At 33.5% G+C, this 23171-nt stretch overlaps 2 protein-coding genes and 1 long non-coding RNA gene across 3 annotated transcripts; all 3 read right to left on the bottom strand.

The window, feature by feature from the left end:
* Nucleotides 1–258: 258 nt before the first annotated feature.
* Nucleotides 259–11321, bottom strand: LOC145607850 (putative transmembrane ascorbate ferrireductase 4). The gene is made up of 4 exons (XM_081663480.1): nt 11060–11321; nt 10931–10982; nt 4276–4463; nt 259–1285 (listed from the first exon to the last, which is right to left on the bottom strand). The coding sequence occupies exons 1-4, from the start codon at nt 11195–11197 to the stop codon at nt 980–982; spliced, it is 684 nt and encodes a 227-aa protein (XP_081519606.1). The 5' UTR covers nt 11198–11321; the 3' UTR covers nt 259–979.
* Nucleotides 11322–12353: 1032 nt separating this feature from the next.
* Nucleotides 12354–19164, bottom strand: LOC145558219 (protein decapping 5-like). Its single transcript, XM_081619379.1, has 8 exons — nt 18901–19164; nt 17408–17508; nt 16325–16405; nt 15309–16250; nt 13864–13941; nt 13131–13319; nt 12872–12982; nt 12354–12791 (listed from the first exon to the last, which is right to left on the bottom strand). Exons 1-8 carry the CDS (start codon nt 19043–19045, stop codon nt 12645–12647), a joined length of 1794 nt encoding a protein of 597 aa, XP_081475505.1. The 5' UTR covers nt 19046–19164; the 3' UTR covers nt 12354–12644.
* A 3315-nt stretch (nt 19165–22479) lies between these two features.
* Nucleotides 22480–22918, bottom strand: LOC145607786 (uncharacterized). The gene is made up of 3 exons (XR_014105636.1): nt 22794–22918; nt 22635–22697; nt 22480–22545 (listed from the first exon to the last, which is right to left on the bottom strand). It is a non-coding gene; the product is annotated as an uncharacterized LOC145607786 (long non-coding RNA).
* Nucleotides 22919–23171: the final 253 nt, after the last annotated feature.

Below are 23171 nucleotides of genomic sequence, written 5' to 3'. Positions count from 1 at the left end.
AGCCGATAGTCAGATACGCTTATGAACAATTTGTGAGCAAGTTCGGTCAAAGTTTAAAGCTCATTCTTAAATCTCAAGTAAACAAATGAGCTTGAACAAACAAATTTTGGCTCTATTAGAAAACAAGCTAAGCTCGAACAATTGTGTGTTCAACTCATTTAAGCTCTTTAACAACTCGTTTGTGATCATTCATGATCGTGTTTGTTTATAAGCTCATCTAAAACTCATACAAACTCAGAAATTTTTTAAAAAAAAATGGATATTACTTTACGGCAAGAATAATATGAGCTCACTATGAATCTAAAGTCTTGATAGCGGTATTCAAGATTCGGAATCAAATCTCGTATACATCATTTGCCCTTGTGGCTAAGAATGCATTTAATGCAACTTTTATCTTCGTAACGGAGGAAGAAAAAAAAAATTTAAAAAAAAAAACATTTCTTACCATCTTAACTAGTACGAGTAATAATTTATGTTCTCTATATATACATAGATAAATACTCTATTAACTAAGCACACATGAAAATGAATAAAAAAAATATTAAATAAATAAGAATTCAAACTCCACAAGTTCATTGTGTTTTTTTAAGGAAGCTCTACAAGTTCACTAGAACTCTCTTTAAATCCTCTTTTTCTATTAACATTATTCTTTATAGTAACATCTCAAGTAATACTCGAACCACGCACTAGTTTTGTTATTAAAAAGAGAATCTTGTATATTTTTTTAGTTCATCGTTCAGTTAGAAAAACAAAAGGAAACCAAAAAATATACGAAGTATATACTCCGTGTTTAAGTCATTTATTATTGTTTTAGCTTGATGAGAACTAAATTTCAATATACTAAGAATTCAAACTCCACAAATTACACTAGAAATCTATAATCTACCTTTTGATAGTACCTATTTCTTTGTACACTCTAGTGTTAGAAATTCTAATTCAATACCCCCTAGTCGACTAAAATCTGTAGTTGGAATCGATACTAGATAGCCTTTGTTGGACGAGTTGTGTAATGGCCTTGTTTAGGTGAAACAGCGACGAAAATGACAATGCCACCAAGAAGTGCAAGTCCTAATCCAAGGCCATTTACAACAATGGATTCTGAACTCCGCCTTGGTAGGTTTCTTTTAGTTTGCACGAATGTTAGCTTCTCTAGCAGACCTGTTTCTGCCGTTGCAATTGCCATACCATACGTGTATAGGCCGACGAAGATGTGCCATGGCAGCATTTTCATCCTGACTCTCCGGACTTCTCCTCTGTGCCAAAAGCTTAGGAAACCCATCACCCACTGCATTCAGTCATTCCTCCAATATTAATAACAATAAATGATCGATAAAAATGAGTTAGATTATACGACTAACACGTTAATTTATTTGATCATGGTGTAATTGTCAAATGTGAAGCTCTTTAATGTTTAGGATTAAAGAGGTAATAGAGAAATTAATTTTATTTGTGTGTTGCCAAAATAATATGAGTAAACAATAGGCACATTCAAACCAAATTCTAAAATATGCCTTTACTAAACCAACATTTAACATTTTGCATTGGACCTATTGGGCCCTATTCAATTTGAAATTTGAATGGGTGGGAAAGAGGATAAAGGACCACATTTTTTATTAACTATTTCAATATTTCAAGAGGGAATGGGGAGGGATCATTGCCATTGCCCATTGCCATCAATCATGCCTCTAAAGTGACATTTTTTATTTTATTTTTTAATCCCTATGTAATGTATGATTTATGTAGAAAAAAATTCATTAGAGCACCCACAATGGTGGGGTGGTTCACTACTTTCTCTTCCCTACTTTTCTCCCTCCACATCATATTCCACTATCTTGAGTCACTCTCTTAAGTCACTCCCTTATTTTTCCTACAATGGTGAGTAACCCCACTACTCTCTCTCATACTTTTATCAATATCCCACCATGATTTATTAGTACCGTTTTAATTCACAATATGGCAAAAAAAATTGAAAAGATGAGTTGAGCTTCACGTGGGCCGAGGCGTCAGGTAACTTGCTAGAGAGGGCATCCCCAACCTATGGGTTACCCATGAGTCACCTCCTACAATGGTGAGGCAGCTCAAATGGAGGAGAGAGAGAGTTGTGGGGAGGGTGCTCCCCACCATTGTGGGTGCTCTTAGTGTAGAAAAATATCTAAACATTTTTCATGATGATTAACTTGTTACATATTAGTAGTCATAATTGGATTTAGACGAGACATACAAATTTGGACATATAGGTTTTTTTTTTAAAGGAATTGACATATTGTTATTTACTCCGTAATAAATAAAAGAATTAAAGTAGATAATGAAGTAAAATAACATATACGAGGTACGAAGTATAACAGATAATTATCTTACTATAGTCCTTACTCTATAGGTGTTAGGAGGATGAGAGGTTTTTTTTTTTTTCTTTTTTTTTTTTCTTTTTTTTTTTTTTTATGAAAGAAAGGAGGATAAGAGCTAAGCCCTCACTTACCAAGATAAGTAAGTGCATTAGTAAACTAAAATAGAGATTCATTCAATGTCAATCCTTTTCTTTTATATTTAACTAGTTTAAGTCCCGATTGCACGGTTGTTATTAACTTTTAGAAAAAGGTTATTGTATATTTTTATAAAATAAATTATACTCATAATATTAATTCAAAAATAAATATAACTTTAACTTTTATACCTAACTATATCAATGTCTTAGATTAGCTAGTGACACTTAGAAAAAAAGAGGCTTTATTTATTTTTATTTTAAAAAAAAAAAAAAATCTAAGGTTATATAGTACCTGCACGTTCTGCGTTATTATTAATACAACTTTTAAGAGTAGAAAATAAAGTGTGTATACATGTCTTAACAAAATGATTTTATTTTTAATTGAGTTAAACATTATTGCAAAAGTAAAAAATTGGATGAAAAAAGTTAATAGTATTATCAAAAACTAAAATAATGTATAGCAATATTGTTTAATAATACTAACCTCATTTTTTTTTATAAAAATAATTACCTAATATAAAAGACTACGTATATGTAAAAATATATCAGTTAGGTTTATATGGAGAATTATTATTGTTAAGAATTTTAATTGGAAGAAAGATATTTTAAATTATTATAAAATGATTTCCTTCAATATATAATCTGCATAAAAATAGAAAGAAAAATTGGGCGGGAAAATTTTTAATGACATTGTGACAAATGTCATTTTAGATTCGCTTTTAGTATAGGTTAATTGATTGATTGATTGATTGTACAATTAGGGGTCGTTTGGTTGGGGGTATTCAACAAAGAAAATGGGAATCAACTACCATGAATCCCTTTGTTGATGTTTGATAGACAAAATCAATCATTCCCTTTACCCCTCCCATTACCCCATTTTCCTCTATCTTCATTCCCCACCCCCCCCCCCCCTAAGGGAATCACCCAAACCCCCAAATTCTTCTTCAGCAACTACCTTGACTAAATTTCTAACTACCTTGACCACCATTGAAAACACCAACTGACCACCCACACCACCGCCCAGCCACCACAAACATCGGCCAGACATCAACACCACCTCCCAATCGCGCGCCACCAGAATCACCGCCTGGCCACCGGAAACATCGCCCAAACACTCACCACCATCCTTCACCACCGAAACCACCCAAAACCACCAAGGAAAAAAACCCACCCATACCCAAAACCACCCTTGCCTACCGAAACCACCCAAAACCCTCCCGGAAAAATACTCACCCTCCTCGAAACCACCCAAACCCACCCGAAAATAACCTTACACCCACCACGTTAGCCGCTATTACCCTAAAAAACCACCAAAAAAAACCCTAACCATCTCAATAAACAACCCAAACCGCCCCATAAACAACCTCAAACACTCAAATAAACAACCCTTAACACCCTAAAAACTAACAAACTACCAGATCTACGAAAAAAAATATAAAAAAAAATTAGAGAGAAGAAGGATGGCATGGGTACGGCGGCGGGCGGTGGGTGTAGGAGTCGGACGATGGGTGTCGGAGTCAGCGGCGGGAGGTGGCAGTGTTGGAGGCTTGAGGACTAACAATTGCAATGGTGGTAGTGGAGAACAGTGGTGGTGGTGGATGGGGCTTCATATTTGATTCCATTCTTTTTTAATAAAACAAATAACACATTATAAAATGGGGGAGTTGCTTTCCTTTCTCTCTCATTCCCTTTCCTAATGTGTTTCCCTTTCCCCTCTACTAACCAAACGGCCCCGTAGAGTTTAATAATGCCCAAATCAAATAAATATACGAGAAAGAGACAAGAAAATAAACCTCAATGCCAAAAAGGGAGACACAAAATACACCCATCCAAGAATGGAAGCTGTAGAAATTAGCAAAAACTCCATTTTCTCCATGAAATTTCGTCCAAATTCCAAAAGCCAAGGCCACTCCTTGCATTCCCAAATGCACTAATTTCTTCATATTCCTTGACCCTGGCATTGACCTATGTACCAATATGGCTGACAACAAACCAAATTAAATCCCAAAAAAAATCAAAACCCATCAATTATTTTCTCATTTTTTTAAGTGCGGAATAAATAGTCACGTTGAAAATGTAACAAGTAATGTTGTCGTAACAACTAAATCTGTAAAAGGCTAGGGGTACACTAAGTGTACAAGATTCCTTTTGTACACCACCAATCAAAAAACGCCAACTCAGCAATGTAATTATGGAAACAAAAAAAAGAAGAGGGAAAGGGAAAAAAAGAAGAGGGAAAGGAGAGCGGCAAAATTTTCAGGTTTAGCTCCATTGTGAGGAAGGTGGGCAGCAAAATTTTCAATGGGCGGCAACAATTAATGCTTCCATTAATGAATAATACACCATTAATTTTCCAATTAAGCATCAAAATCTCCCATCTTCTCCCCCAAAATTTCATCTTTTCCCCCAAAATTCCTTGGTGAAATACACATCCAATTTGAATAAGGGAACGAATTATGAAGAAATTATTCAAGTGTGGATATCAATTTCGGCAATCAGTTACAAGTATTCGCAGGTAATCTTATTTGTTGTTGAATAATTTCATTTAAATTTCCTAATTTGACGCTTTGATAATTTAGGGTTTTCATTGTTTAATTTAGAAGAAATTGATTTTGGCTAAAGATTAGAAATTTTATAACAATTGATTTGAAAGGGAAAATCGTTTAGATTAATAGATTGCTTTGTATGTTGCTTTGGTTTTGTGTATTTTATAATTGTTTCATGTTAAATGTTATTTAACTGAAGGAGTATTTCTGGGTTTCATTGTAATGGAAGCAATTATTAAATGGAATCGAGGTTTATTTGCTGTCAATAATTGTGTAGGATCTGTTTTTTATACATAGGATCATTTTGTCAATATTAAATTAAAATATTATTTTATAATATCTTTTTTTATTTTGTAGAATCTGAGATAAAATACAGTAGTATATTTGATATTGTGGCAGTGAAATGGAAAGTGAAAACTTGTCCCCTCGTTTGAAGATTGATCTTAATGAAGTGATAAACGATGTGATTAGCTCTGTGAGATGCATAATCAAACGATGTAACAGAAGAAGAAGCAACAATGACATTCGATCTGAATGAAGAAGTTGAGGTTCATAACATTGGTAATGAAGAGGTTGAGGTTAATTAACAATTTAAATGAACATGGTTCTCATAATCGGTCAAACGGAGAAGAAAAAGCCAGTCGTGCTCCGGTTGTGGGTATGTAATTTGCAAGCGATGAAGAATTTATAAGGTTTTGCCATATGTATGCGTTTGAGAAAATATTTGTATTTGTATGAATCAGATATGAACCAGTAAGCAAATATTTATATTGATCCTATTAATACCATTTTGATGTTGTTTAAATTTGGAAAGATGTTGTATTATGGAATTTGATTCTCAGAAATACGGAATGGTTTTTGTTTTGTAGTGGGATACATAATTTCATATTTAAAGAAATCAGACCTCGAATTGTTTTATTGATGATTGGTAACATTAGTATGTATGTAAAAGTACTTTTTTTTATTAGGACATTACTATTTATGGCTAATAGATGAATGAATAATAAAATGCAAACAAAAATAATAATAATTGGTACGTTGAATTTAAATCAATCATGACTCAAATTGTTTTATTAATAATTAGTATCATTAGTATTTAAAGTCTAATTTAAACTGGGATACATAGTATTTATGGCTATTATGTGAATGAAAACTAAAAATAAAACCAAAAAAAATTGGTGTAGTTTGGATTCGAACACGGATCACTTATGTATAATAGGAAAACATCCACCAACTACACCAAGGGGTATCAGCACATATGTTATTGTATTATTGATTTATTTATTTGTGCTATTTATATTTATGTCAAATATATTGTATGATTCTATTAAAGACAATATGATTCCTTAAATGTTAATAGGACGCTTAGCTTATTAATATATTATGATGATTACTGTTGCATATAAATGTTCTTAGGGTTGGGTTAAGGGTTTAGGGATAAAATTTTATTGGGCTATAAATGTTAGGATAATGGTACTGTATGTTGTTGTTTAATTTAATTAAATTATGTGTTTCAACAAGAATATGTGTTAGTAAAAAGTTTTGTACAATACTTGTTACGTTATGTGCATCACTTTCTAAATGGATTAGTTAACAGATGTATCAGTTGCTTTTATAGATTGTAATGATTTCTTCTATTTGATATGTTAATTCTAGTCTATTTCTTCTATTGTTAGTTATGATTCTATAAAACCAAAAATGATTACTTAACATTCAAAATTTTACTTAAAGTAAAATGAGGGAAGATTTTCGCTAAACTCCCATTCAATGAACTCTTAATGGTGGTAAAATTTCATGTGGCACTGACATTTAGCTTTGGAAATTGTAATTAGGAGAGAAAAAGTAATTTCCCTTTTCACCATTAGCGCATACCTAAAGTTTCTTCATCTCCTTCAATATAATAAAATTTGATAAATTCGTTCATCTACTGATACTAAAAATATTCAGTGAATACTTTTATTAGTAACTTGATACTAAGAAATATAATTAAAAAACAAGTCTATGGCACCACTTGACTCTGCATCTTGTTTCATTCAATATCGAGTACATGCAATAAAAATATAAATAAAATGAATGTATTGAATATTTGATTTCATGGCCATTATATTTTATACGACTAACAATGCAAAATTTATTATATTGTTATTTTTTAAACTAATATACTTGACTAGTATAAATATTTATTAATTCTTATTATAAGTAATATTAAAATAAGTCACGGTGGATTAAAAGTAAACTAAGAATAGCTGAAATAAAATTGGAAATTATACCTGTTTAGAGTAATTTTACCCCGCTATGTGGCCCAATTAGAGGGTGACACGTGTCGGGTTAGTCCAAACTGGACCAATCCCTGCTTGACACGTGGCATTCCAGAGAAATGGGAGAAAAGGCGGCCTTTATGGCCCAAATCCCGAGAAAGCCGCAATGCGGCGCATCCCACCAATGATTAGGGCTCGATGACCTAATCAGGGGCACAATTCCCGAGGACCCTATAAATAGGGAGATTCCCTTCATTTGGATATAATAAATAGGGAGATTCCCTTCATTTGGATATAATGAGTTTTAGGTCTAATAAGTTCAGATCAGATATAATAAGGTCCAATAAGTTAAATAAGGTCTAATAAGTTACATTAAGTTAAATAAGGTCTAATAAATTTCAATAATTTCTAATCAAGTCTAATAATAAGGTCTAATTAGAAGGGGTGTCCATTCGGTTTTTGGTTTGAATTTAGCCCAAATCCAATCCGATCCGAAATAAATTTTGATTTTCAATTATAAAATCAAACCTGATTGGAATTCCTCACCAAATCCACTCTGATTCAAACCGATTTAAAATTCGGTTATTTGGAATCGATACAAGAATGCAATTAAAATACGTTACAAATATTTTGGGCCTAATGTGAGAATAAAATTAAAAAACAATAATAAAAAGTTAATTCTTAAAAGTATAGTTGTACACGATTAATAGAAGTACTGAAAACGTAGGTAGGTTACATGATAAATAGTAATAATTATAATCATAGTTTAGCATGATTATATTAACAATACTTATTCATAAACTAACGATTTCATATTTAATTTATTTCGTTTTGTTTTTTTTGGATTCAAACAAGGTCAATCCAATCCAATTCGAATGTCCGAATTTTCAAAAATTTCAATCCGATCCAATTCGATTTAAAGTTCGGATCCGATCCGAATTAATAATTCAGTTTTGATTTGATTAAATTTCGAATTTTATTCCGAATGATGGATACCCGTACTAATAAGGTCCAATAAGGAACAATGAGTTCAAATAAGTTTAGTAAGGTCTGATAAGTTCAATAAGGTATAATAAGTTTGATAAGGTGTTACAAAGTTCCAATAAGTTTCATGACTTTGAAATACGGTGTAAGTTTTGATTTTCCAAATACAGATATGATTCCTTTAAAATTGATATTAATTATTTTAGAGTTTTTAAATACCAAAATGATACTTAAAATGAAAATTTATTAAAAATAAAAGATCAAACGTGTTTCTTTATACCTTCACAAGATTCGAACACAGGACGACTATCCATGCATATATAGTCATTCAAGGGGTTTGTTTATTACTAGACTATGGGGTATCAACACATACATTGGATGAAAATAAATTAATTTTTATAGTGTATCTATTAGACTAAATTTCCCGGCTTATTATTTTGTTCTATTTTCTAGAATAAAATTATGCCCAAAAATAATTGATTGGACATATTATACAAATAATTTACATGCAAAACATTTAAAATTCTATTTTCTAGAAAAAAAAAATATGCCCAAAAAGAATTGATTGGACACATTATACAAATATTTTACATGCAAAACATTTAAAATAAAAAAAGTTATTTGATTTTTTTTTTCACTTCGAATATGGTGTATGTTTTGACTTTATATATATACAAATACGATTCCTTTAAAATTATATTGATAACAATTAGTTATGATTTTTTAAATACAAAAATGATTCTTAAAATGAAATTTTTTAAAAAATAAAAAGCAAAATGTGTTTCTTTTGTACCTCCACAAGATTCGAACACAAGATGACTATCCATCATAACTCAAGGGGTTTGTTTATTAGACCATTGGAAAATATTTTATTTTAGAAAAAAAATAGTTATTAAAGATTAGTTATACATCTAAAAGTATATCTTTGTTCCCTTCAAAGAAATAAAAAAAATTATGTTTTGTTAACAACAAGGTGTTCTCCATCTTTGCACTTCAACTAAGGATAATATACAAGCCTCCCACCATGCCAGATTGTACACCTTATGGAATTTGAACATGCCATTCTGATCTTTAAAATGCATGTACTAAAAATGGATCTAAGAAAGAGAAAAAAAATGTGTAAAAGGGAAAAAAGGGCAAAGTGGATTGGGAGGTGATGGCGGTTGGAAGTCTGGTCCACATATTCCACAACACATACCATTAATTTTATTAATTCATTTCAAACTATAGTGTGTACTAGCATTTTAAACATGTTGTACGGAGATCTCATAGTGACACGTTTATCAAACAAGATTTTATTAAAGGAAGAATAATGATTCTTTAAATAAAAAATGTTTTTAGGGGACAAAAAAAAGATGATTTTATCATGGTCGCAAGGTTCGAACACTGAATGCATTTGAATAATACAACATTTTAATAATATCAACACCATAGGACTAGGGGGGTATCAGCACATTCACTGGATTACATATTAATATGTATTATTAGTTGAATAGGTTCTCTTTTTATGTTTATCAAAGTAGTGAAAATTTTAACTTATTAACATACTTTTTGTTTTAAATAAAATAGTTTTTTTTTAAATACTAATAAAATAGTTATTAAATATAAATAATTTATATCTAAACGTATAACCTTGTTTCCTTCACTAACATCAAATAATTAAAAACTAAATAAAAGATATACGTATAACATTGTTTCATTCACTAACTTTTATGTTATTCTAATATTTTAAAATTAGATATGATTCTGTAAAGTTAAAAATAATTAAAAACCAGAAAAAAAAATACAATTTATGCCGTCAAATCGTTTTCTTGGAGTCGATTCAAATTCCGGATCGTTTGTTTTGGGCGAATTGTAAAACATAATCTTTAACCAATTTTGCAGCTAATAATTCTAAATCTGTTTTTGTTTTTCACACCTTCACCATACTTTCATTCAAATTAGTTTATTCTTCAAATATATAATCACTACAATTCATTTTAATAATTGTAAGTCACACCACGACGGGCCGGAATATACATGAACATTACAAAAAATTCACCGACGCCGATAGGTTGTTCACCGGCAACACATTCACCTACGCGTTTGCATTTTAACCAACACCTTATCGCACCGCTATCAATCTGTTTCACGCTGAAATTCAGAAAATCAGATTTGTATATTGTTCTTCATTTGTTATTTACACAAATACATTAGAGGGGAAACATTAGGAGAGAGAAATTAGAAAAAACGACATATGCATCCCATAAGAATCCTAAAAATTGAAATGTTAAGTTAAATCAAATATTTTATTTACATTTTATTCATTGTTCTTCATTCGTTATTTACACAGATACATTAGAGGGAAAACATTAGGAGAGAGAAAAAAAATTAGGAGAGAAAAAAAAAATGAGGTCAAAAAATCTGATTTTTTTTTTAGGGGGATTACATACTACATTAATTTGGGTAGGTGAAAGGATATATAAATTTGAAATTCAAAAGTTGAAATTTAAAAAACAAGTTTGAAATTCAAATGAAAATGAAGGTGGCCCACTAAAAATGAATATTCCCAATCAACCAATAGGAAACTTGTGTACAAGATTTCTTTTGTACACTAAGTGTACCTTAAATTGCTCCCACTAAATCTAGACAAAGGGAGTGTAAATTTAATTTTGACCTACCTTCTCCACTTAAAATTATGAACCCAATCACCATTAAGAGAGGATGAAGCACCTATTAATCAAGCAAAAGCATAATTAGCTCAAGATAAACATGATTAACTCTTCATTAGAGAGAGAAAGAGAGATTACAGAATAGATGAAGTTATTAGGAGAGCGGTGAATGAAACTCGACTTGAAGTAAAGGGCCCAAATTAAGACAAGTACTGCAACTAAAGCAGCTGATAATCTGGCAAATATTAGAAGAAATGAAAATGTAGAAGATGACATTTTTATGTAGTTTAAATTTGTAGAGGTTCAAAAATGACACTAAAATACTAGATGTTGTGACCGACGGTTGGATTGAGCAAAGCACTAGATCTGTGGCGCATTTCTGGTAAAGTTGTAAGGAAGGTATCACTCTCAAGTGGAGTGAGTATAATTACTAAACTGACTATAGTAGTGTACTTAGTTTAATAATGTAGCCTACTATAGTCTTATGTGATTATTTTAAACATGTTGGAAATGACGCCTTTTTTAGGGTTTACGCCGTTATTATTACCCTCGAGAAAAATTATATACTCAGCTATACACCCTCCATCTCAAATTATTTGCCCCATAAGTCATATTTCACTTACAATGTTATACTTTAGTGGAAAAGATGAGAAGAGAAAAACGGTGGGTTCTAAAATAGTTTGAGTAAAGTTATGGTCCCTCATGCGCATCTATAGTACTCCAACCGAATAATTAAAATAACTCAAACGAGTATATTTTAGAATAGTACCGATTAATTAATTTAAACACCCAAATTAATTAAAATAACTCAAACGAGTATATTAGTATTGTACCAAACCCTTCTAGCCTTCCCAATTTTTAGTGTTAATATTATTATTATTTTTTTTGTTTTTTTTTTTAGAAACCGTGTAAATATTATTATGATTAAATCGTTTGTTTAACTTTTATAATCACCTCTTTAAAAAGTGTGCCTTGAGACTGTTTCACAAGTAAAAAAAGTAGGCGTATATATAAACAATATTCCGTATATTATTAGGCGTATAAGAGAAATTAAGTGTTTTACATAATTAATATCCCATTAGCCTCTCTTAATCGTATAGCCTATTACCTACTCCCACTGCACCATTCAGGACCACAATTGGGTTTTCATCAATGTACTCGATATGGTCCGCATTATCATTTCCATCCTCAACATTGTCATCAAAACCACCACCAAAAGTAGCTAATGGAAATGCTAATTCAGTTCAGCTGATCAAACAACCATCACAGCGAAACCAAACACCACAATTCTTACACGGTACAACTGCAAAACCCGAATACCTGAACACAAGTTTCATCTATTGCTCACATAGGGAGTCATGCAGTAATCAATGAATCCAATACTCTTAACACAACTAGAGGGCATGGTAATTAAAAGAAAGTTGAAAGCTAGTAACCTCATAACTTAACCAAATAATCACACCATCAACTTGTTCAAATTTACATCACTGAACAGTTTTATGTCAACCAATGATAAGCTACAAATTTGCTCTTAAATTTTCTTTCTACTGCATAATTGCTTGCTTATCACCGGAGAATATGAATCAAAGTAAAAATAAAACAAGCAAAAGATGCATAATAGAAACCTTGCCCATACTAACTGAATCAACAAATGTTAACCAGAGCAGTTATCTTCTACCACTTTCTATCAAAGTGATGCACGCATAATCACAGGCAATACAGATTAGGAACCCCGGCTAGACATACCACGCCCTCGCCCCCTTCCATGGTAGCCATACCCCCTTCCATAATAAGAACCACGACCACGGCCGCCACGATTTGGTCCCCGACCACCACGCCCACCTCGATATCTCACAAAATCACCAAATGTCTGCAGCCAAAGTAAATAAAAGTTCATACATCAATCAAATCCAATAGAACAAAAGCAATTATCTTTTCCACAACACATACCTCAGCATCTATCTTCAATTGCTCAGAGAATCTTGTCCTCCCATTTTGGGAGTCATGCTCAAGAGTGTTGCAGGAGAGGGTATCGAAGAAGTCATCCTTATTATAAACAGGCTGCCAATCAAACATTAGAAAGAATATTAACCCTTAGTGTTGAGAAAATGCAGAGCTCCAATCTAACATTATGATGCTGGGAAGAAAAAGTCCCAGAAAACAGAATTATTTCAAGATCCATCACGTCAAAGAAGTTTTCCGGATGTACCGTTACATCATTTTGAGGGGCTTTCTCCTCACCCTCCTCTTCAGAATCATCCCCACCATTACCATCTTTGTCTTTGGTGTGACCCTTGTTGCTCTTACCAAGATGACCCCATACTTCATCCTTTTTGAACTTCTCATTCATAGCTGTAAAATCGAAGTCCTCGGTAAATTGTGTCACTGGACGTGAGCTCTGCAAAGACAATCTGCATTTAGTTCCATCTCAGGGTAACAGACAAAGCCAGACAAATCTCAAAAGCATGTCCAGAAAATTATTGTAACAATAACTTTATCAAATTCTAAACACAACAAGAATCCCTAAATTATCACAGCAAAGATGGTGCTCTATGCAATTTCCAACCAAGATGTGGAAACTTCAAATAAATCAGGATCATGCAGCTTTGATGAATATGAGAGATGAAAATATTTTGGCTGAGAAATGCATTTTTTTTATCGAGACCTCAAACGAAGCACAAAGGTGGAACAGCAATTGGTATGAAAGAAGTTTAACAGAGTTTGGAGCTGCTACTATTCAAAATTCATAATTAAAAGGTGGTAGGCTCTAAATCACATTAAGCATTTAAAATTTCGTTCTTTGTTAGTTGACACTGAGAATAAGTTGCAATTCTTCGCAACTGTCTTCTTAGGTAGAAATATGAATAATTTGAAATCAAAGAATAGAATAGAAATAGCAGACTTCTCAAGATAAATCATTAAAAGATAAAAATGTCAATTACCCCACTTCCTCTTCCTCTTCCTCTTTCATGTCCCCGATAGTTGTAATTTTGACGTGGATGATACTGGTTTCCATTAGGCTGCATAAGAGAAAATTAGTTTTATTAAGAATGTTGCTTATTACAAGCTACAAAAGTACTAACAAATCAACATACCATTAGACAGTCTGTTACTTCGTACTTAATAAAAATAAAATAACAATAAAAATGAGACCACTAAACATCTAAAAGTGAACAAAAGTAGGACCTATAAAGGAGGAAGAATAGATAGCAAACATTGACGAGTGTTAAAAACAAGATCAAAATATACTGTACAAATTCAACTGTTAGAGAACCCCCCTTTTGACCTTTTCCCTAAATAAAATCACATCAACAAGATCATAACTACCACAGTCCACAGGTCTAGCACTAAACAACTGCCAGATGTTACATTGGCACTTCAATGAACCATAATATTCATAGTTGATACTCCCTCCCAGTCCCACAATAACTTAGCTGATTCTTTTGGACATGCTTGCCAACACACAACTTTGACCATCAATATCTTTAATTATCTATAAGCAAATATTATTTAAAGCTGGAATTTTGTTATGCATTGAGATTAATCCAACTGCGTTTTATTAATATCTCATTAAGTCAATTTACTAGGCAAAAATATAACCATGAAAATCCACTGCAGAAGCTTACATCCAAAAGTAACTCTTCATTAGTAGCCAGGGAGAAATTAGGTTCTGCAGTGACTAACCAAAACTTTCCATAGTTCACTACAGAAGCTTCCATCCATTTAAGAACTCTTCAATAATAGGCATAGAGAAGGCTTTGTAGTGACTAACAGAACTTTGCGTAGTTCACTACAGAAGCTACCGTGCAAATAAGAACTCTTCAATAGTAGCATAGAGAAATTAGGCTCTGCAGTGAGGCCAGTAACTAATAGAACTTTCCATAGTTCCCTAGTTTTATGTGGTCCGTGTGGATGACGAAAAAGGCAGCAAAAAATTACCTAACACCAATAATGATGTAGTTAATACGTTTTAGGCATAATAAGCTACGTGATTCATTATTTTAGGCAATTCTTCAGTGTGTAGAACACCATACTCCCATGACATGTGCAGTGAGCATCAGTCCTTTCTTTCAAATATTTTAGCACGGAAAGGAAAATTGACCATATTTGCTCAACGAGTTAGGGCTATGGGTGCATTTCTGATGTATGCTTACTATGTATGTCCTAAACCTCAAACATAGTTGCTGGATATCTTAGGAATCTTATGACATGCTCCTATGGATTCAAGCACTCTAATAGCTAAACATGATACTTGCACAAAAAACAGGAAATTTCTCAAGTGAAATCTAATAATGGGTAATAGGAATCATAATAGTCTTAATCATGATTATTATTGCAAGTATCAAACCCAAAAGGTAAAAAAAATAAACAATATACAGATAATCACCTTTGGGAAAGCTCTTGATGCAGGGGGCAGAGGCAATATTGGTGGTTGTGCCTCCTTCACTACTTCTGCTTTTGCATCTGATGGTGCTGGTGATGCTGATGAGACTTGAACAACTTCCACATCTTTGTGAGCAACTTGTGGAGATGGAGATGATGAAACTGGTGGTTGTCCAGACTGCAGGAGTTGATCAGGTGTGACCAGAGATGGTTTGGAAGTCTCAGCCTGGCTTGAAACGGAAGAACTGATGACAGATGACGGTGCTTGAGAAAGACCTATGTTTGGCAAGCCTGAACTAGACATAGCATTGACCTTGTTAGAGACAGGAGGTGCAATGGTACTAGCATCTGGAGCAGAGATTGCCAATGGAGGTATTGACGGGAAGCTAGGTGTTGAAAGAAGTCCAGAATTGGGAGCCTTAGATACTGCAGAACTGAAAGATGTTTCAGACGCTAGGGTAGTGGATGGCACAGGAGGCAAATTAAATTGTGGTAAAGATGTTGATGTTAAAGTAGTTGAAGTGCTGTTTGAGCTAACCAAACTAGGGGGTATCTCAGGCAATTTTGGGCCAGTCATGTTTGAAGCTCCCGTTGGTAAAGTTGGATTGAACCCAGAATATTGCATCGGTTGTTGCAGGGAAGGTGGCACAGCAAGTCCATGGGGTGGTCGGAGCAAAGGTTGCTGAGGCATATGAGGAAGCCCATTGGGAGGGCCATAAAAACCAGGCCAGTACATAGGCATAGCAAGTCCAGTACCATTTGCACCTGGAGGAGGTGATGGCCCCCAGGAACCTAAATTTCCACCTGGCTGATACAAAGGCAGAGCACCAGGAAAGCTTGAGCCAGGGTGTCCAAGCTGGGGTCCATGAGAACTACCATCAGCTGATGGTGCACTAACAGCTGGTGGCACATTCGACGATGTTGAAGTCGGGTGAGGATAATGAGACTGCAGAAATGAGCTCGGATTCAGATGCCTAGCTACTTTCATAAATCATGCAAATATATTGTGCATTTCTTTACCTGAATGATAGCAGGATCGTTGTCAACTGAAGATGTTGATGCAATTGGCTGAACAGGGGGTGATGATTTCACCTGCAAATCCTGCAAGTAGAGATTGATGAAGACAGAAAACCGATCACTATAAAGCCTGGTTTAAGAAAATAATGATAAGAAAAAATATTTTTTGAGAAATATGTGCAACCAGATACAACTCATACAAGTCACATCTCTGTCCAGATAGCTTTACAGACATTTCTACACAATAAAATATAGTGAACAACCTAACAGGTAATAGGTTATTAACCTAAGATGTACCAAGCCAAGTTCATGAAGATTAAATATTTGAGTCTCTTCCACCAAAAAAAAAAAAAACATATCCCTTAGTGTTAGAAAGCAATGTTCTTTACTCATCATACTGCAAGCAGGATAATCAACTATGGTATCTTGCTTTACTCATCATACCAGGGTAACCAACTATGGTATCTTGCTTTACTCATCCACCTGCAAGCAGGAAAACCAGCTATGGTATTTTGCCACTGGTATTAAATGCATGAAGAAAACTTGCTGATTTTAGGGCTAGAAAATGCAAATAAGAGACGATGAATTTTATTACAATGCTGATGCCAACTACACCAATAAAAAAAATTAAAAAAAAAAATCGTGTTGTCAAAATTGAACACAGAGGTCTGTTAATTAATCTTACTCTGTATCTTACTCCCAAAGTCTCTAGCTAGAAGTGCAGTAACAGTTTCTACAGAAATTCTCATTTATATGCTTTAATCAAACAATTCTATTGTTAGAGAGAGGAAACTACTTCAGTCCCAAGGGCAAAAGGCATCTAAATGTCCATCACCTAGCGGAGCAATGCGAACAAAAAATTAACAAAAGCAGCAGCTATCATAGTTATTTACATAACCCAGTGATGGCAATATGGGTGCATGGCACTCTAACAGTCAGATATAACTATAAGAAGCTCACAACTACTATCAACCCCCTATAGCATAAATATCATTTGTATACTTCATCAAAGAGCTTCAACACCTAAAGGATGCTAAATTTGCAACCACACAGAACCAGTAATATGCTGTACATAACTACATATACCTTAATGTCACTGCCACGGAAGAGTATATACTCATAAACCTTATCACTAGGAGCTACTTGTGGGCCATCTTTCTTTCGTCCTTCAGTTCCAAATGATCTAACTGCAATGTGAAAAGAAAATATATATAGCTTCTTTTATTAGTTACAGTCTACCAATTCATCAGGTTTTAAATAGGTCCAAATGCCAAAACAACTAACAAGGTAAATCAAAAACATATACAGGTAACATATTCAAACTTATTTCATATAATTGAAAGTCATAGGCCAACCAAGGACCCAAGACACTGAAGACTTAAATATCACTTAAGAAATCAAAATATCTATGCCATTGTGGGCATCCTTATCAGACGCATAAACAACACCCACCAACAAGTAACCAAGCCACTCTCAGACATCAAAAATCAGAAATTTAGTTCACACAAAAGATGTTAGTGTAAACGAAAATCATATTGGTATCATGTGTGTACAACAAAAGACTCCACCATAAAGGCTCATCAATTAGACATGCCAAGTGAGATCAATTTGAAATCAAGTATAATATAAGTAGTTAAAAGGTCATCTCCACAAGCAACAAGAAAGGGGTTACAAATCCTGCTTGCCACATCATGATGCCCGATGAAATCATGGGCCCTTAAACATATTTCTAAATTATTCACAGCTGTTGTAGGTCCATATATCTTCATCCAAATATGTACAAACAATTTACTCATTCATTAACCTTAACCCTTTTATTTAAATGCTCTCAATCCACATTTCTCTATCCGGATAGATGCAAATGGATTTTGAAATTTTTGCTCACTAGTTCTACTCTGACACTTTCTCTCCGGTTAGTTATCGTCAAAAAAATTCATCCCTAGCCGGCAAGCCCCTCCTCTTTGGTCTTTCTCCACCTTTCCAAAAATCCTTTCATCTCTCTCCTCAATTCTCGCCTCCCCCGGCACCTTGTGAATCTTACCCTCTGAACTGAATCCGGATGCAGAAACCATATTATTGCACAGAAATCAGTATGGACATCCACTTCATGCCCAAATTCTTTTCACATTTGAGCCAAGGAAACATTAAGATTTGGCAAATTTGAGCCCAACAGAAAAATGGATTTACATGTCCTTAAACGTACAATTTGAGCCAAGGAAACATTAAGATTTGGCAAATTTTTTCACATTCATGCCCAAAATCTTCACTCTCCTACAATCAAAATTTTCACATTCATGCCTTAAATCATCACTGGAATAATTTCCTTCAATCAAATTATTCACATTCATGCCCTAAATCATCATCACTAGAATAACCTCCTTCAATCAAACCTTTCACATTCAAGCCCTAAATCATCACTAGAATAACCTCCTTCAATCAATTTTTTCACATTCATACCCTAAATCATAACTAGAATAACATCCTTCAATCAAAATCAACACAGAAATACAATTGAAGCGCGAAATCGATCATCAAACAAATTTCTGAACAATTCAAAGAGAAATTAGAGAATCCAATACCGTTTCGAAGGCCAATACTGGATTCTTCAGTGTTGATGCTATAGAGAATGCCTTCATATCTGATCTCACTCTTTGATGTCAAACTGATCAAACTTCCGATGTACGAATCGGCCGATGAAGTCGTCTTCGAAGCTTCGGCCGCCATTGATTCCGGTTCTTATCAGTTACGAACTCACCATAGGAGAAAGAGTTATTGTTGACTGTTTTTAGACTGATGAGATTGATGATAAATGGTTTACTAGGGTTTTGTTTTGGTAATACCAAAATTTCGTGGGATGCCTTTCCTTAGCGCTTTTGATCCTTCACCCATCAAATTTTTTTTTTCTTTTTTTTTTCTTTTCTTTTGTGTTCCACCCTATTCACCCCTTTGGACTAATCCGAATTTGGGGATCAGTTTTGGGTCATTAGGTTTCAGTCCCCTCTTTCTGAGAAAGTTACTTCTTACTATGGGTTTTGATGGCCGATGGGTTAACTTGATAATGGAATGTGTAACGTCTGTCTCTTACTCTTTTATTATTAATGGGAGAGTCGGTGGTTCGGTGTCTCCTTCACGAGGGCTTCGACAGGGAGACCCTCTTTCTCCGTATTTGTTCATCTTGGTAGCAGAAGCTTTCTCTCATATGTTGAAAAATAAAGTCAGAGAGAAAGAGATTCATGGAGCGAAAGCTAGTAGGTCTGGTCCTGTTATTTCCCACCTTTTGTTTGCAGATGACAGCTTACTTTTTGCGAGGGCAAACCGACGAGAATGCGAAGTTATAGTTGATATTCTCAACTAGTATGAAGTAGCATCAGGGCAAAAAATTAATTATGAGAAGTCGGAAGTTTCTTTCAGCAAAGGGGTGAGCATTGCACAAAGGGTTGAGCTAATGGGTTTGTTTTTGCTACATTCTAAGATTTTATCAATCAAACAACTCATATTTAGCATATTAAACATGTTTATAGGTTCAAATTGCAAAAACTTACACATTTTCATGCATATTCAAGGCTATAGGTTCATGAGTAGGATAAAATGGCTTAAATGACCTTCTAACTTACCCATTTTCTTTGTTTTTGCTATATTCTAAGATTTTATCAATCAAACAACTCATATTTAGCATAGTAAACATGTTTATAGGTTCAAATTGCAAAAACTTACACATTTTCATGCATATTCATGGCTATAGGTTCATGACTACGCTAAAATGGCATAAATGACCTTCTAACTTACCCATTTTCTTTGTTTTTGCTATATTCTAAGATTTTATCAATCAAACAACTCATATTTAGCATAGTAAACATGTTTATAGGTTCAAATTGCAAAAACTTACACATTTTCATGCATATTCAAGGCTATAGGTTCATTAGTAGGATAAAATGGCTTAAATGACCTTCTAACTTACCCATTTTCTTTGTTTTTGCTATATTCTAAGATTTTATCAATCAAACAACTCGTAATTAGCATATTAAACATGTTTATAGGTTCAAATTGCAAAAACTTACCGCCATCGTATCTATCGTACATCCACCAACGCTCTTTCCTTTTCATGGTGACAAATTCTACAACACTATGAAAAACAAATCACATTAATCATTCACACTGAACTTGTATTCATTACAATAATGGCATACGATACAATTAGAATCGAAATGATATCCAAAGGTCCTTATCATGACTTGAACAAGAAAGCTGATTTCACATTCTTTATTAAGAGATTTAAACATATGTTATGTCACATGCTTCTAACTTGATAAATAATTATAATTTTTACAACATTTTTTCTAAGATACTTATTATTTATAATTTACAATATTGATTAAATTATTTATAACTTACACTAAAAAAATTATATTTATACCATTTCAAAGTAAATTGATGTAACATTAATAAAATAATAGAAGCAATATGATTTGTATACTTAACAAAGATGGGAGTTTGATAACAAAGATCAAAAAATATAAAAATATTAAAAAATACAACCACATGTAACCCTTCATGAAAAAACAAAATAATTTACAAAATACTTTATAGAACCATAATACAAATTATTGTTCAAAAGATTATAATAACCCCTTAAACATACATATTTCTAATAAAGCCATTGTAATTCAATAAGAATCATTATTTTTTAAAACAAAAACTAAAATTATCCAACACATGAGTTCACACCATCCAATAGTCCTACATTGGACATAAAGCAAAATAAATTTCTATTCCAACCAAAACACATCCAAGTTCTAGCCTACGCATAATAAAGCGTAAAAAATCCAACAATGAACCAAGCTATCAATACCAAACTAAAATTATCCAACACATGAGATCATAACTCCATAAACAACTAGCATAAATATGAATCATATTGCACAAGTAAAAGAAGTAGATAAATAAGGGAAGAAAAACACACAGCGGAGGAGTTAACCAGAAAAGCAGAGGCGGCGACGAAGGTGTTCCTGGTATATGGTGGTGTTACACTTTTAGGCAGGGTATTTATAAAAAAATTTAAAATGAAAAAAATAAACAACTATAGCCGACTTACCTAGTGGGGGCGATGGAAAAGGACAGAAAAAGGAGGAAGGTCAGGCAGAAGCGGAATCTGCGACGATGGAGCTGCAAAGGGGGTTAATTTGCGACTCACAATTGGCTATTTCAGATTAAATAACGAAATTAAAAAAAAAATTCAACCAAAAGGTCAAGACTGAGAACATAACTTTAATCAAAAGTTCAAGAGTTAAATTTCACCATCTTTTGTGCAACGAGTGTATTTTATACAATAGAATAAATGGTTTAATTTTTAATTTAAGTCGATCTAGAGTTACTAAGCATGTGTATATTATACACCTGTTGTATAAGATTTATCGTTATTGCAAGTTGTATTTTGTTGTTTGTTGTCTTTGAAAAGGAGAAACTATATTATACACCTGTTGTCAATTTTCAGCTTGATAATCAAATGAAATTCGTCTGTCAGATTTATTAGGCTGTTTTTTTTCATTTAGTAATATGAGGTGATTAGTAAGACACGATATTTATATCTGGTAAACATATATGAAGACTTGTATGTATCATACATTTAATTTCTATTACCATATGTTATTTTCTATTTGACCCACGCCTCAGAAAATCAATTAAATAAATTGAACTTACTTCATCTTGTCTTATTGTATTTATGGCTTTAAGTATAGAGATGTGGTTAGGGGAAGTCACTTGAGATAACATAAACTTATTTATCACTATAAGCCTCGTGTACTTTAGAGTTTTACACGTGAAAATGCAGATAACCATCCACCAATTTTAAATGGAGAAAACTAATTTAAATGCTGAAAACTAATTTAAATGGCCAATGTAATTTTACATGTGAAAATGCACAAAACCATCCACTAAATTCAGAGTTTTGGCAGAAATTAACTAAATTTCAAAAAAAAAAAAAAAAAAAAAAACTCAACCACTTACCTGAGTATAATGGACGGAAAACGGAGGAGGCTAGGATTGAAGAGGAAACCGGCGACTTGATGCCTGCGAAGGAGTTGATTTATTTGCGACCAAATTTAGGGTTTTTGCCCAAATTAACTAAATTAAAAAAAAAAAGTAACCAAATTGCATGAATTACCTGGAGTACGGTGGACAGCTAACGGAGGAGGCTAAGAGAGAAGAGGACACCGGCGACGGTAGGCCTGCGAAGGAGAAGTTTTTTACCCAAATTTTAGGGTTTTCGCTCAAATAAACTGAAATTCAAAAAAAAAAAAAATTAACATCGACTTACCTGAGTACCGCCGTCGGAATACAAAGGAGGGAAGAGCAGGAGGGGAATCCGGCGACGGTGGGCCTGCGTGGTGTTGATTTGCGACCCTAAGTTAGGGTTTTCGCACAAAATAACGACCTTAATAAAATTAAAAAAAAAAACAAAATTAAAACGACATACCTGTGTAGCGTCGACGGCCGGAGTGAGGTTGCCGGTGGGAACAACAGCGGAGCAGCGACCGCTTCTTTTCGCTGTTCGTGGTTCACCCTCTTCCCCCTTCTTCTCTGTTCTTATTTCCCTTTCCCCTTGTTTAACAAAAGCAAAATCGATTTTGTTTTATTTTGTTTTTAAAACTGTTACGACCGGTTCTACGACTGTCAGACCGGTCGTAATTATTTTTTAAAAAAAAAAAATTCATATAATTGTAACGACCGTTATAACGGCCGCAATAATAAAAAAACGGTCGCAATTAATGAAAATTACGACAGGCTATAAAACGGTCGTAATTAATATAAATTGCGACCGTTTTTACGACGGTCGCAATATTCCCGAATTTTA

The sequence above is a fragment of the Chenopodium album genome, chromosome 1, assembly GCF_948465745.1.
Source record: "Chenopodium album chromosome 1, dcCheAlbu1.1, whole genome shotgun sequence".
Classification (NCBI taxonomy): Eukaryota; Viridiplantae; Streptophyta; class Magnoliopsida; order Caryophyllales; family Amaranthaceae; genus Chenopodium; species Chenopodium album.
Note: the sequence above shows the minus strand (reverse complement) of the source record. Positions and strands in the feature narration are given on the sequence as shown.

What these genes read in the sequence shown, in the direction of transcription:
- LOC145607850 (XM_081663480.1), bottom strand. Translation starts at nt 11,197, where the DNA reads ATGTCATCTTCTACATTTTCATTTCTTCTAATATTTGCCAGATTATCA. An exon ending in CATAATTTTAAGTGGAGAAG is followed by an intron (nt 4,464 to 10,930) that starts GTAGGTCAAAAT and finishes GTTTGTTGTCAG; the next exon opens with CCATATTGGTACATAGGTCA. An exon ending in TCTCCCTTTTTGGCATTGAG is followed by an intron (nt 1,286 to 4,275) that starts GTTTATTTTCTT and finishes GACTGAATGCAG; the next exon opens with TGGGTGATGGGTTTCCTAAG.
- LOC145558219 (XM_081619379.1), bottom strand. Translation starts at nt 19,045, where the DNA reads ATGGCGGCCGAAGCTTCGAAGACGACTTCATCGGCCGATTCGTACATC. An exon ending in CAGTATTGGCCTTCGAAACG is followed by an intron (nt 17,509 to 18,900) that starts GTATTGGATTCT and finishes TTCACATTGCAG; the next exon opens with TTAGATCATTTGGAACTGAA. An exon ending in TCCGTGGCAGTGACATTAAG is followed by an intron (nt 16,406 to 17,407) that starts GTATATGTAGTT and finishes CTCTACTTGCAG; the next exon opens with GATTTGCAGGTGAAATCATC.